Source organism: Ctenopharyngodon idella, chromosome 23 (genome assembly GCF_019924925.1).
Source record: "Ctenopharyngodon idella isolate HZGC_01 chromosome 23, HZGC01, whole genome shotgun sequence".
In the NCBI taxonomy this organism is placed as follows: domain Eukaryota; kingdom Metazoa; phylum Chordata; class Actinopteri; order Cypriniformes; family Xenocyprididae; genus Ctenopharyngodon; species Ctenopharyngodon idella.
The window spans coordinates 5,391,977-5,407,798 of NC_067242.1; the positions used below are offsets into that span (position 1 = coordinate 5,391,977).

The 15,822-nt window shown below is 39.2% G+C and overlaps 1 protein-coding gene across 4 annotated transcripts in view; it reads left to right on the plus strand.

Annotated features, from left to right (window-relative positions):
* nrp1a (neuropilin 1a) overlaps window positions 1-15,822 on the plus strand; it is a 73,353-nt gene that overhangs the window by 31,466 nt on the left and 26,065 nt on the right. For all 4 annotated transcript variants that reach the window (XM_051881494.1, XM_051881495.1, XM_051881496.1 and 1 more), the window contains exons 4-6: window positions 2,372-2,599; window positions 6,525-6,680; window positions 10,908-11,074. In XM_051881494.1, coding sequence (XP_051737454.1) covers window positions 2,372-2,599; window positions 6,525-6,680; window positions 10,908-11,074 — 551 coding nt within the window. The remainder of the gene's footprint in view (window positions 1-2,371; window positions 2,600-6,524; window positions 6,681-10,907; window positions 11,075-15,822) is intronic.

Here is a 15,822-nt window from a genome sequence, read left to right on the forward strand (position 1 = left end):
TGTTAAGCCTAGTAACTTTTATTTCAAGTTGGAAAGTTTTAGAGACACTGATTGCTGACCATTCAGCTGACAGTTTTCAACTCCAAACCCCAAAGTTTTTGTGCAATTACCCTGTCCTATTCGTGTGACACCTTCTCCCCACGTGTAATTGCTGACACCCTAGTTTTCAATAGATTAAAGTAGAGTCCTGTAGAGTTCTGAAGGCCACATTAAGCTTTATTTTTCTTATTTATGAAAGAAAATGTAATTTTAAATGTCTGGAATTTTAAAGCTCTGTGTAATGAAAGGACTAAAAGTGTGGAATTTATGTCCTGCTGTTTAAAAACCAACCAAGTAGTACCCTAAATGTCAACTCACTTTAGTTTCAAATTCCCGTGCTGGTCATTTTCTTTAGAGCGCTTTCAGGAAAAATGGAAAAGAAATAAAAAGAATGAAAAAAGAAGCAGTTAACGGTTTTTTGGTAGAATGTGGTAGTGAAGAGGTTTTGATGAGATTAAATTATGCACCCAATAATGTTCACAAATACAAAATAACAGAAAAAGCTCTTCAACATCCAAAAATTCTGTTATCATTTAGTACATACCATCATGCCAAAACCCATTTGACTTATAGAACAATTTAGGAGATATGTAGTAGAATGTCCATGCTGCTCTTTTACACTTAGGCTAATGAAAGTGAGAGGTGATCTTTGTGATCTGCCCAAACATTGACATTTCGATCTATGGCTTCAGAAGAATATAGAGCACAACTTGTGTGAACCACTTTTATGATGCAGTCCTGGCCCCCATTCAGTTTTTATGCAAGAAAGCAGCTTCATCTTATCCTTTTGTGCTTCCACTTAAAGGGGACATATCATGAAAATCTGACTTTTTCCATGTTTAAGTGCTATAATCGGGTCCCCGATGCATCTTCCAACCCGGAAAACGTGAACAAGGACAATCCATTAACTTTGTTTTGGTAAGCCTTTCTCTGCAAGCATCTGAAAAAATGAGCCGCTCAGATTTATCTCCCCTTGTGACGTAGGAAGGGTATCTTATTATAATATTTATTATATTAGCGCCCCTTGATCTGTTAAAACGTTAGCCTGTTGTGTATGCTATGTATAGTCGGCTTCCATATGGGTTTTGCACAAAAGATTAACATGACAGCACATGCTAGTCGATGAGTTGAATCAACTCCACAGCAACTACATAAATTTATCCACTAACCATTCAGAAACATCCAGTTTCATTCTAAAAGTTGTAACTTCTTCCTGAGTCTCTCCATCAGTGTCCGACTCCGTTTTGAACAATGTAAGGCTGAACACCGTTACTGACAATCGTCATTTTGGCTGTGTGAGATTCTCCAGCTTTGTTGTTGTTGAGCATCCGAAGCGCGAGCTGTTAAAGCTCCGCCCTCTTCTGGAAAGGGGGCCGGGAGCAGCAGCTCATTTGCATTTAAAGGAACACACAAAAATGGCGTGTTTTTGCTCACACCTAAATGGGGCAAATTTGTCAAGCTATAATAAATGATCTGTGGGGTATTTTGAGCTGAAACTTCACAGACACATTCTGGGGACACCTTATATTACATCTTGTGAAAAGGGGCATAATAGGTCCTCTTTAAGAAACTAAGTAATATGAGTTTGGAAGCACATGAGGGTTATTAGCCACAGTGACATCATTATTTGTCATCTCTGTTCTGGTTCAGGATCTTTAAATTTTTTCACCCGCAGTCATAATCATAAGATTCCACACTACATTAGGTACAGTGCTAACGTAATGTTGACATTTTCGGTGTTGATGATCAAGAGGTGATCTGATATGCATCACTCTGTAACAAGAGTGTATTTACTCTTAGAGCTCTGAGCCTATTCATCACACAACAGGTTTAGTCGAGCGGCCGTCATGTAAGTGCAAAGTAGTGATGTATGTGTGAACTTCAACAACACACTGCATCAACAAAGCTAGTCCACTAGGGAGTTCTGGGAAAATGTTTTGACTTGCCGATATAAAAGTGTGTGTGCACATTTCTAAAGGGTGGTTTTATAAAGCATGATGGACATATTTTGCTATTTCTTAATTGTGCTGATGTAAGTACCAACCATACTGCCTATGAAACATTTAATAAGTACAGCCTCATATGTGCTTGTACTTTCTTTTTGGTCTCGTTTCATCTTCATCATTAGCCCACACACCCAAGAAAAGAGGCAGCAGCCATATCCCGAGCAGGGTGGGCCTCCACCATGGCCCATAAACCATGCAATCATCGAGCAAAACAACATAGACCACCGTGTTCCTCCTTCGATGTTTGTTTTTTTCCCCTACTCCATCTGCCTCAGTGAACAAACAAAAAATCCCAACTTTTTCCTTCCTCTCTGTGTCCACCTCAGGTCCAGAATGTTCCAGGAACTTCACCTCCAGCAGCGGAGTCATAAAGTCACCTGGATTTCCAGAGAAGTACCCCAACAACCTGGACTGCACATTCATGATCTTTGCTCCTAAGATGTCGGAGATCGTTCTGGAGTTCGAGAGCTTTGAACTGGAGCCAGACACTCAGCCACCCACTGGAGTGTTCTGCCGTTACGACCGCCTGGAGATTTGGGACGGTTTCCCTGGAGGTGAGTCATTGGAGAGATCTGTTGCTCCAAACAGGACAATCAGAATGTTTGAAACAAAATATGATTTAGTTGGATTAGGTTTGCCCATTTATTCTCAAACACTCACACTTCAATGGACCGGCAACAATAAACTTGGATAAATCAATATAGAAGCATCTACAGAAACAAGACATGACATCAAATAACAAGAATGTATACTATATTTACAATGCAAAATATATTTTACATTTTATGAAGAAAATGTGAGTGACCTATGCAAAACGCATTGGGAGGGTGTTGGCTTGGCTACCTCCTTAAGTGATTTTTCACACTGTCAAAAAAATGTACAAAAAAAAGTACAACAGCTTTCCACTGGAGCAGTGGAGCAAGTTAAAGTGACAACTTTGTACCTTATTTATCTCTAAAAGGTGCATGTTTGTACCTTATGTACCTTAAAGGGTTAGTACACCCAAAAATTACATTTCTGTCATTAAGTACTCACCCTCGTGTCGTTTCAAACCTGTAAGACCTTTGTTCATCTTCAGAACTCAAATTAAGATATTTTTGATGAAATCCGAGAGGTTTTTTATTATCTCCCATAGAAAGCAATGAAATTACCACATTCAAGGTCCAGAAAAGTGGTAAAGACATGGTTAAAATAGTCAACATGACTACAGTGGTTCAACCTTAATGTTATGAAGTAACGAGGATACTTTTTGTGTGCCAAAACAAAACAAAAATAACGACTTCATTCAACAATTTCTTCTCTACACTATCATTCTCTTACGCAGTTTTTGTTGAAGACACATTGCATTATCTTCCGTGTTCTACGTCAGAACGCCGACTCTATATTGGCCGGCTCCTGCGTCAGCATCACACGCATCCGTTGTGGTGCTCACGTGAACAACATCAGCCGATACTGAGCTGCCGTTCGGATGTAAACACGGAAGCCCTGAACTGCATTCACTGCGTCAACTGCGTAGGAGACTGACAGGGTAGAGAAGAAATTTTTGAATAAAGTCGTTATTTTTGTTTTGTTTTTGAGCACAAAAAGTATTCTCGTCGCTTCATAACATTAAGGTTGAACCACTGTAGTCACGCTGACTATTTTAACGATGTCTTTACTACTTTTCTGGACCTTGAATGTGGTAATTTTGTTGCGTTCTATGGGAGATAAAAAAAACCTCTTAGATTTCATCAAAAATATCCTAATTTGTGTTCCGAAGATGCACAAAGGTCTTGCGGGTTTGGAACGACATGAGGGTGAGTACTTAATGACAGCAATTTGATTTTTGGGTGAACTAACCCTTTGAAGTATATGGGTACTAACCTTTTATAGGTAAATAAGGTAAAAAGTTGTCCCTTTAAGTGGTAAGCTGTTGTACCCCTAAACGTAAAATTTCTCCACATTTTTCTGAGATTGCAGAAGTTTTATCTGCCAGGTGAAAACTGTAAATCAGATTATGTTGAAAGTATTAGCAGACCTTGCTTCAACAAGCCACATGATTTGAGATATCATACATCTTCAAACAGTGCTGAAGTTCAATACTTAAGAAGGGGGTCTGGAAAATTAAAATAAATAGAGGTCAATGGAAGGGTCTCGTCTTTGACTTTTAACAAATAAGTCAGATGCTATGATTAAAAACCAAAGCCATAGATCTCTAGGTGAGAACAGATGCCTGGCCCTGATCCATTTGCTGTGTTTCACAAGCGAAACAAAACTCTCATAAGCATGGCCAATTTTCTAGATAGATATTTGGATCTGCACACATAATCTTACATTCACAATTTGCTGTATCTGAGAACATGTCAGTAAGATCTCTTTATCCCGTTAATAGCTGACTCTCTGGACATTAGACTGTGGTTTGTCTCGGGCAGTTCAGGGTGAGGGACTCTGGAATGTAGACTGTTGTCATAACACCAAAAATATTTTGTTCTTCTAGATAATTACAGTTTTTATTTGTGTGTATTTGAACTGCATAAACACACCCAGCAGCACAACAGGAAGATTCCAGCTCAGAGCGGGAAGGAAGTCTGCGAGGACCAGAGGTCTTATTCAGTTTCCACTTCATTATCGACTTTTTTCCATCTTAACGGAAGAGAGAAGCTGTGAACAAATGGCACCTTTGAACTGAGGCTGAGCCTTTTGAGCTTTCTCATGAGTTATAATTTTTTTTATATTAGTTTCAGCATCTTATCCAAGGATAGGTTGTGAACCTATAGCTCAACAATTATGAGAAAATTAAGTCTAAGTGTTTTTGAAAGGTTACACTACTTCTGCAAAGATCTTCAGAGCTTTTTGTGAGTGCAAATTCCATGTAGGCCTGAGGGAAGTGTAGAACCTGGAACAAAGGTTGCATGCTTTATTTTAGACTCGACAGCCTCTGTTGAAAAATCTACAATAAAACGGTGTCCCACAAGTGCACAGTCGCAGAGAAAGAGCCAAGAGGGAGGTTGAAGACAAGACTTTAAAGGGGAGTCCCTGGTGCCTTAGGGCCTCAGTGTAACTCCTCTCTACGGTTCAGACACAAGCTGCATTACCTGTGGAGCCACACCAATCAATAAGTGCATTAGTGTGGAAAGACTGCAAGGCATGAGACAGAAGCTTCTATGACTTCAAGCCCCCGGCCCACCCCTCCATCACCCACTGGCCGCCCACTTTGAGGCAGTGGCAGAGGGTGTATGAAACCCCCTCCTACTCCACCAGAGCAGACATGCTGGATGGATTCATGGAGAAGCTCTTTAAAATTTCATAGCCCTGTTGAGTCATGCAGATAATCCGGATGCTTCACCACACCCAGAGCCGTCTCCACACACACAAAGCGCACACACACATTTATACACACTTGGATGCACCTGTTTCTCCATTCTATGAATTCTTATGAAGATTAAGATCTATGTAAACCCCTAGATCTATTTTATGTAATCACACGCACACAAAGCTGGCAGTTCTGTTTAATCTCTGTTGGACTGTAATGGGCATCTTCTTAGAGCCAATCACAATGTTTCTCTTGAGAGAAACTGCAAACCTTGACCAAGGAACTATTTTATTTCTTTCACTTCTTCTTATTTTAAATATTTTTTATTACTCCTCCTGTGTCATACCTAAAGCCAATATTTCTCTCTTTTTAATAGTAAATTTTAACCCTGGATTAACATAATACTTTCATATTTTACATGGTTCATATTTTGCTTTGAGTCCGTAATTAGTCCTTTTATTTGAGATTTTAGATTTGACACTGTATAATTTTAATTAGAGTTAATTGTGCTATTACAATTTTTCGAAGTTAATATTTTTGATTAGACATTCCAGTATGCGAAAAACACACAAGTTTCTGTGGCTGTACAAAACTGATGAATAATTAATAAGGCAAGCAATGGGACCATTTATGATTGGTTGTCTGTTGTCAAACAACTTACCGTTACATTCTAGCACCGAAATCTAGCAAGTTTGAAATGTTGCTTAGCCCAGAGTTTAAAGTGGCCTTAACCTGGAGAGCCTGTTATTTCTTATTTTTCAGTAGAGCTTCAAAATATTTACTTCTCTCAACTGAATGTACTGCATACCTCTCCATTTACATCCTCAGTTGTGTTCAATTCTTTTTTTCCTGTCCCCTCCAACTCCTACACATTTTTTTCTTTTAAAGTGGCTTCTGGGAAGTCACATCAAAGTGGCCCTGGAACGAACAATACGTGCAGGAATTTATGATCGCCACTGAAAACAGAAAGCCAAGGTCATAGACACTTACAAAACAGACACTGCCCTTTTCATTTCCATCAACAGTAAGGTTTAGAGAGAATGTTTTGTTCAATCAACACAGTTATACAAGGTCAACCAATGTCACTGTCCTTGACGTTGACACACTACAGTATCAGCTGTGATAGAATGGCTTGAATAGTGGATTATTGAATGCTTATAATCAAGCCTTCTCATTTCTTTTTACAGTTGGTCCATACATTGGCAGATACTGTGGACAAAATACTCCAGGACGGATCATATCCTACACTGGAATCTTGGCTTTGACAATCAACACTGATAGTGCTATTGCAAAAGAGGGATTCTCAGCTAATTTTACTGTGCTGGAAAGGACAGTCCCAGATGGTAAGTCAATACTGTAATGTTTAAAGTGCACAAAGTAGTTCATGAAATTAATATAAATTTTTTACACTCATGAGATGAAGTCTTCAGTCATATGGTGGTCGCCATGTTGAGATCACACAATCAGTCTTGTTGTGCGAATAAAGTATGTTCAATATTTAAGATTTAATAGTTAATAAACACAAATTTCATATAGACTTATTTCGCATAGAACGTCAAATTGTTATACTGCAAACTTTTCAATTTGCACATAAACACCAGAGCTGGTGGGGCAGTAGATTGATGAGGGCAAACAAAACATGTAATTACACTCTAAACAGTGCTGGATTAAAAACAACCCAAGTTGGGTTGAAAATGTAAAAACCAAGCAATTGCGTTGCTTTAACTCAGAGGTTGGGTTAAATGTTTGCCCAACATGCTGAGCAGTTTTATTTAACCCAACTATTATTTAAAAATTACTTTATGCTGGCTTAAAATGAACCCAAAATAGGTTGGAAATTAAAAATCATACACATAATTACTAGAGGCAACAATAATAATCAAAAGGTGAACATTTATTAATAAGCAATTTGATAAATGTTTATTGTTTAATTATTATTCGTTAAAGTTGTTAATAAATGTCCATTTATTAAACATATTAATAAATGTTAATTTCCAACATATTTTGGGTTCATTTTAAGCAAGCAATACAGTAATTTTTAAACAATAGCTGAGTTAAATAAAACTACCCAGCAAGTTGGGCAAACATTTAACCCAACCGCTGGGTTAAAACAACCCAATTGCTGGGTTTGTCCATTTTCAGCCCAACTTGGATTGTTTTTAACCCAGTGTACTTAGAGAACCTCTAGAATTAACAAAAATATTAATAAAAACATTATTTTTTACAAACAGTCAAAATGTCCAGTTTCCTTAGTCGATCCAGTTCCTCTAAAACTGCCTCAGCACCGACAAATATGTACCGTTCTGCCTCTTGGGGTTTTTCGAAGTCATTTTGACAATAATAATAGATGCATAAATCCACAAGTGCTGTATTTAGGTGCTGTGTGTGTGTGTGTGTGTGTGTGTGTGGGGGTGTGGGTGTGTGTGTGTGTGTGTATGTGTGTGTGTGTGTGTGTGTGTGTGTGTGTGTGTGAGTGTGTGTGTGTGTGTAGTTGTGCACACAGCTCTAATGCATCAATGCAGTCCATATGACGTGCACATATGCAAATTAATGAATAAAATAAAAATGAAAAGCAAGGACTCTAAAGCCCACCATTACTTTATCATAGTCACGGTGGTGGCTGCCAGACCATGATTAGAATGTATATTTAGCAAAAAACTAAGTTAGCATAACCTGAAAAATCTGATTCTACACTAAAAAATGGCAGGTTGTTTCAACCCATGTTTGCGTCAAATATGGACAAACCCAAATGTTGGTTTAAATTTTTAAATAAAATTTTAAACCCAACAGTTTGTCCATATCTGACCCAAAAATGGGTTGAAACAACCCAGCATTTTTTAGAATGTAGAAAATACTATTTAAAAAAAAAAAAACTAGGTTAAAGGACATTTGAAAAACATGAGAACTTTATTATGAGAATGTTTGTTCCTAACGTTTGCACAGCCTTTACATAACGTTAGCCAAAGTTATTGAAACATTTCCTGTTGGGTGGGGTAGACAGCCATATACCATGTACACACATTCACACACACATTCAACATGATGTAACATGGGAAGCTATTAAATCACCATGTCCCGCTCAGCTGTGGCCCTCTTTCATTAAGTGATTGTGTTAAGAGTCATGGCCCATCTGCCCTGCTTTTTGGAGGTTGGATTACTTCTTTTTTTTTCTTTTTTTTCTCCCCAAACCAGCTCACCCAGAGGGTTCACCTTTTCACCCCAATTTGAGAAATGCTCCGACTAAACATTTAATTTCAGAACACACCATCAACCCTCACTCGCAATCATGCTATGCATGCAGATCTATCCCTAGACACTTTTCTTTCTTTCTCCTTCACTATCTGTCTTTTTGTTACCTTCTCTTGAGAATATACCTTTTCAACATTACCACAGTATAGTGATGCTTGTGAATCAACATGAACAGTAAAGCTAATCACAGGTCATACCAGATTGTCAAGCTGTTATTTATACATACAGTATGTGTTATAAAGTACATATTACCATTAGTGCTGTGAACTGATGTACATGTTATATTTCAGCTTGCTACATCTAAACCATCCCGGCTCATGCTCAAGAATACATTCGGTGTGTTCTCAGCAGGGGCTTTGCTGAACAGTCGCAGTCTATCAATTATTTATTGGCTCCATAAATTTACATTCTGTGGCAGCTTCTCTAGCAGTTCGACATGTTTACCAGTATATTGTGCTTTGCAGGAAGGAAGGAGATCGCCATTGGCAATAAGTCTTTATGTGAAGGATTTTGTCAGAGAACCGTCATAGATTTATGGTCTCTGCCGAGTGGGACCAAACAGTGACGGATGCCAGATGTAATCAGACGAGCGATCTGGTTGTTTTCAGTCATTGTTCTAAAGAATGAAAGGGTGGAAAGAGAATAGATGGCTTGAAGAGATAGAGAGATAAAACAGAGCACAAGAGAATGAGTAATCATGTTAAGATTAAGTTGAGCTGTAGTTTCAAGGGTAAAAGAGAGAAATTCATGAGAAGCACATAAAAGACTCAACACTCCCTTTTGATTTTAATAGAGTTTGACGCTAACACACGTTGCTAAGCTAATAATGTTATTCTATAATAATACATAGCACTCTTTTACAAATTGACAATGATAATCATAGTTGTTACAATAAGTTAATATTATGACAGAATCTATGATTACTATGGTATATTTTTCTACACTTTCAGAAAAAAAAGGTACAGAAGCTGTCACTGGGATGGTACCTTTTCAAAAGTTACACCATTGTACCTAAAGAGTGGATATCAAAGGTACATATTGGTACCAAAAGTGTACATATTAGTACCTAAATGGTACATATTAGAACCACATTAAAGGTTAATAGCTGTCCCGGTGACAGCTTTTGGACCATTTTTTCTGAGATTGTATGGATAAAATTGTCTGTTATTTAGATATTAAGCATTTTTAATGATACTTTTCCATATTGAATTAAATTTATAGTTATATACAGTATATTAACATTTCTCTCAAACCCATGCAGCCGCCACTTTTGTTTTTTCACTGAGCTTTACAAAAGGCACTCTCAGGTTGGCTAATTTACAAAGAATAAATGTGATGCTTACAATTTGGTATAAGTATAGTTGCATAAATTTGATGCCTTCAAGTGCTGTCTGGGCAGGCGACTCACTATGTTTTCAAAACAGGGCTAATGGCTCAGTGTGAGTGAACACATAAAACTACTGTCCATTTAACACACATGCCTTCTCCATCTGTTACATGTGTTTAGGCCTGCATGTTTGGCCTGTGTTGTTTGAGTATGTGTGTATCTGACCTGCTTGCACCTTTCGCTGTTAAATTAGGGAACATGAGCTCAACATGTATTTCCCTACATTGAGGACTCCAATATGTGTTTGTTTGGTGTCTGTGACCTCTCGTAAATAAATTAGCGTGTCTCCCACCTCGGCCTCAACATTTCCCCATCCTCCGCAGTCCTAAATACTGTGCCGATGTGTCTGGATAAAGACCCTCAGGGGTCAAAGCATGAACTTTGCTTGTCTCCGACACACGGTCAGCATGCACCATAACATCAAAAAACAATCAGTAATGCCCTTATCCTGGGTGGCATGGCATGTGGAGTGATATACAACCTGCTCTCCTAGCATCTAAAAACACAGACACACTAGGGCCGTCTGTGACTTTCCATTCTTCCAAACGCTGACGCTGGGGAAATGGCCTTCCCATGTGCCATTTAACTGTGCACCTTCCAGAGGCTTTTCTTTTATGAACCTCATGACTTGTTGCTGGACTTAAGAGCTTAAACTGAATGTTTTATGAATAAAGGTTTGCGTCTTAATGTGGTATGCTACCCACCGTGCTTCCATTAAATTGTGCTTTTTTAGCGAGGAGTGAGAGGGAAAGAGGAGTGCGTATGTTTTATTCTGGTGCAAAGAGATGAAAACCTATGGTACTTTGCTGCTGAGTGGCCCATTCCCAAGAGGCAGGCCTTAGTTTGGGTCGTGATCTGATGTATTCTTTATTTAGATCATGAAATGACATTTTAACAACTCCCCCTCCCCTCTTTCTCTCTGTGCTTTCTTCAGACTTTGACTGTACCGAGCCTTTGGGTATGGAAGCTGGGGAAATCCATTTTGACCAAATCACGGCCTCATCCCAGTACAACCCCAGCTGGTCTCCGGAACGTTCTAGACTCAACAACCCAGAGAATGGTTGGACCCCTGCAGAGGACTCAAACAAAGAATGGATTCAGGTAGTGCACGATTCACATGCATATACTGTAGACAGCAGTCTATTATGAATGAGTAATGGAAGAGGGATTTGTCCTTGGCAGAGAATAGACACTGCTGTGATTTTTTTGAAGAATAGAGAAGCTGAGTCTACAGAAGAAAAGTTTGAAACTCTGAAACTCCCCCACACTTTTATGATTTTTGAGTCTAGTTGAATTTAACTTCAGCTCTAACAGGCAGCCTTGCAGATGCTTTTGCCACTGGCTTGCTGCTCTCTATTGAAGACCAGCAGCAACATCTGTTGAATTTTGCCCTTTGGTTGACAGCCATGGAATGTTAAAACCCAAATGTACTGGTTTGCTCCCAGCCAACAGATGCTTGTAACCTCAACAAAATCTGTCTATGATATGCATTTGGGATCTAACATAATCGTAATGTCCGAGAGACAATACGAAACCTGAAACTTGTTCTAAGGAATGTGGCCACACACAAGTACAGTTACACGTTCTAAGACAACAGATTATTTGTGCATGTCTATTTTGGACACATGAATCTGTAAGAAAAAAAAATTGGCAGCAGTTATTGTGTTGATTACAGGCCTTTTCTTGCACTTAGGGGCTTTTCTGTGACCCAAACCCCAAGGGTACCCTGAAAACCCAGACTTGTTTGCCTGACTGGAAAGTTTGGGCCAAAGAAACTCCTCAGGAGGCTAATAACAGACATGACCCGCGGCCAAATATCTGCTAGGGGAGGTCTGTTAAGCAGATTTTCCTTATTGCTATCAAAATATTGTCTATGAAAACCCTTGTTCTGAACCAGAGACTAATTGAATTAGGGGAAGGTACCTCAATGCAGCAGAGAAGAGGAACTGTGATGTTTAATTAATTTAATTGCGGAAGCAAGACATATGGATGTCCCAAGGAACTGGAGACAAGTTCTCCCCCTATGGCTGCAAATTCTGCCCCACATTTTTAGGAAGAAATTCCATAGCTTAGTAGAGCAGAGCCCTGAGGATACAATGTTGAGAATGATCAATATGAGGATTGTGACTGTTGCCGTTTTATCTGTTGATTTCTCAAGTGTTCTTGATCATCATGGTATTTCAAAGTTCTTCTTTGTTTAGATGGCCTCATTATGCTTATAGATTACCGGTCTCTGTCAATATGGTATTGATTTGGGACTCTTGTACAGAGCACAATGAACTATACTAACACTCTACCAGGATGTTCTCTGAGAAGCAGTCGATAATTAGCCTCTACTCGTTTTACAGACCATCACTTCAACTGAAGGATTCTCATGTTCGTCAGATGACAGTATATTTGTCAATGTTTAGCATGTGGTTTTGACATGCTGTTGCGCGAAATCTTGCATCAAACCAATGGGAAGTCTTCAAAAATGTGAAACATTATGCATTTGTGACTCAAATGAGTCTCAAAGATCAAATGAAGAGAAAATTTATATTCTAGCTCCTAAACCAATCGGTTCCACATCATTTCACAGTTGCCACTTCATATTTTATTCAGGATAATTAAGTAGACTTTGCAAATGTTCGCCCTCTTGGCTTGCTAAACTTGTTTAGTCATTTCAGATATTAATGAAACCCTAAATGACTCGCCTCCCACAGTGCAGTATCGAGCTGAAGAGAGCACAATTTTGCAGGCGCTTGGAATTCTCTAAAGGATATTGATTAGAGGAAGGGTACTCTTTTCGGTAGGAGAAATTTCAGCAAATCAAACATATTCTGTTTCAGCCCTCATGTGCAGTGCCCTGTAAATCCCTTTCCGCCAATCAGATGTCAAAGTTGAACCCCGCACATCTGTTTCCAAGGGAACAAAGGCGGAACCCTGCCGAGGATGAATGATTTATAATTTGGAGACGTCCTGCGCTCATTCTCTCTCTCGTGCCCAGCACTTGTGGAGGAGTTTAATTATAACAAGCGTTATTAAAAGAGTGGAATTCTTCATTTCGCTTCCATTAAGCAACACGACCCACCACAACAGTATTTCTCAATCTAATAGCGCAGTCCAACAACTCGCTCACTCCTGTATCCTCCAACGCATGTTATCAGTTCATTATTTATTACATTTAGACTCTCAAATGTAATTTACAGCAGACACTTATATTATTCATAGAAGCCCTGTTCTTCCTTGTTAAAAAATCCCCAATTCTAGCAGGTTTTTTTTCCACCCAGAAGGTGTCAAAAAGACAGCGTTTGTCATGCATCTTAATGCAGCTTCAAATTAGATTCAGGGTCTAATGCTCCCAGCTTGCCACTCCTGATAATTAGTCAAGGGTCAGGAGATCTTCAGCTAAGCCAGAAAGCTACAGAGGCTACTATTCTCTATGTCCATTTACAATGGTTTGTGCCATGCTGACAAACAAATGTCCGTTAAGGTCTTTATCAGATTTAATGGATGAAACAAGGGGCAAAGTCTTGCAGAACATGGGATTCTGGCACTGAAGACTTCCAGTGTGCTAAGTTTATGGATACAGCCTGGTTTCAATCGGAAGACTATGTTAAAGCGTGACAAGCCGAGACACCTACATCTGTACAACACATTTTGACTCTCACAGGGAAAGACTTCCGATTTATAGAATACCGTAACCTAAAACAAAGACACTCTGAAGGGCCTTATGGATGGCAGATTTTCAATCCCGTGGAGAGCCTGGCACAACAAAAAACAGATCCTGTTTGGTAGACAGACTGAGATATTTGAACATCAATGCGGCGTACTGCAAGTGATGCAATAAATGCGCGCTCATCCACTCTAGCCGCATCAAAGCACTTATATGAATTATGTATTTTGGTCTGGGAAAAAGTCAACTGTCGATAGTTGAAAGCTCCTGTCTAGCTCTGCTAATGGTTGAATAGAAGTTGCTCATTATAGATCATGTTCTGTTTCATTAATCTTCGCCTCGCATTCATTCTCATCCACAGGTCTGCCGAAACGCGTCAGCTGTTGCATTTATGCTTTGAATACACAGTGGTTCATTTATGAACCTGCTGCATACGCCTGTCCTGCTGTTCAGCTAAATGGTTTGATCAGGGCTTGATTCACAGGGATGCGAAGGCTTTTCTCCTTAGCATCACTGGAGAGGATGTGAACCTTCATCTTGTTCATTAAAGCATCTCTGACAAGAGGGCAGAGCGTTCAAAACAACAAGGCGATGTTTTCAAGTCTGGAACTGTAGAATGCCAACCAGGTTTTGTGTCAGCCAGTTCAAGAGGAAGCCGTCAGCTTGATTGATGGAGGTGAGAAGGGAATGTGCCAGGTCCGTAGATGGAAACAATGATTGAGACACCACCCCAACCTCTTATTCTTATCCGCTGTGCCAATGCCTTGAGTCGCCGACCCATTTTGTCACAAAAACAGGTCGGAATTCCCATCAAGCAGGCACTAATTACAGACTTCCTCTGAGAAAAACATTCCTCTCAGGCTCTCGAGCGTACGATTATCTAGGAAGGTTGAATGTAACGAAGGAAATAGCGTGAATGAGGGAGAATTAGGGGCAAAATGTCACTCCCGAATCAACGCGTTTGGCCGTATCCTGTTTGGCTTCGCATGTCATCTACATGTGTTTTCTATTAGCGATGGTCATGTAGACGCAGCTATGTCCGCTCTCCATTGTTTTGCTTAGATTTTTTTCTCTCTTCAATTAAAGGATTAGCTGCTGCTATTTTGAGACGGGTGCTGTTCTCCTGCCAGCTGATGAGTAATTAGACAGTGGGACTGTAATTAACATGAGAGTCTCTACTGACAAAGCCTGCAGAGCTGGTGTCAAGCTAGGCCACCCTGCTAGCATCACACCTGCGCTAGGTACATTCTTATGGTTTAGATTTTAAACCATCTTCAGTGCCTACATGTAATTAGCTTGAAGCGTTTAAAATATCTTCTTTGATATAATTTTCTAGCAATTAAATATGAATCCAGGTGTATGCTGGATACATAAGCTCTTATGCTACTGTGAAAGTGGTCCTAGCAACATTGCATTCATAATAAATTCATGTCAGAGGAAGTCCATTTCTATATTCCATTGTCATCAGTGAACTTATTGTTGTCTTATTGTATTTGGTTAGTAATAACAACAAAACAGGACCATGAACTTTATGATAACAGACCTCTAGCCTATAGTCCAAAATCCAGCAATACAGCGCAACAGATGAAACAACTTTCGGAAACTATTTTACTTGCATAATGTTACATATTGCAAGGATGTTGGTTTTATCCATTTGCAATTCATTGAATTGTGAAAAGTGACCAATATATCACATGTGTTTGAAGGAAAGGATCTCTTTTTTAGACTTTTTTTAGATGAGTTATTAGGTTAATCTTTTCAACTGTGGGGAAATTATATTCATTTTTGTGTGTTTTGTTTTTTATACATTTGCTCCACTTACATACCATCCTCCCCATTAGACTGGTTTGGGTAATTTTTCTCTGAAGGAGAAGTAGATGATCACCACTCAGGCACACGCATAATTTTAAAAATTAAAAAATCTTCAAGTTCTAAAAATAACGCTAGCTAATTCTGCCAGGTAAATTGGGTGATGAATGTGAGGTCTTCGAGGAGCCTATAGATCTCTCAGCTGGCAGTAATACAATTTTCATGAAAATGTGAATTAATTATACCTGTGGTTAATGGAATTTTAGAGGAGCTTTCGGAGCAACCAGGTGTCGTGGGATGGGATGGTGGGAGGAAGCCGTGATTTGATGGATGAAGTAGAACTTTGCCCTGCGAAACCTGCCGTCCCACATTTGTGTTTGCTTTG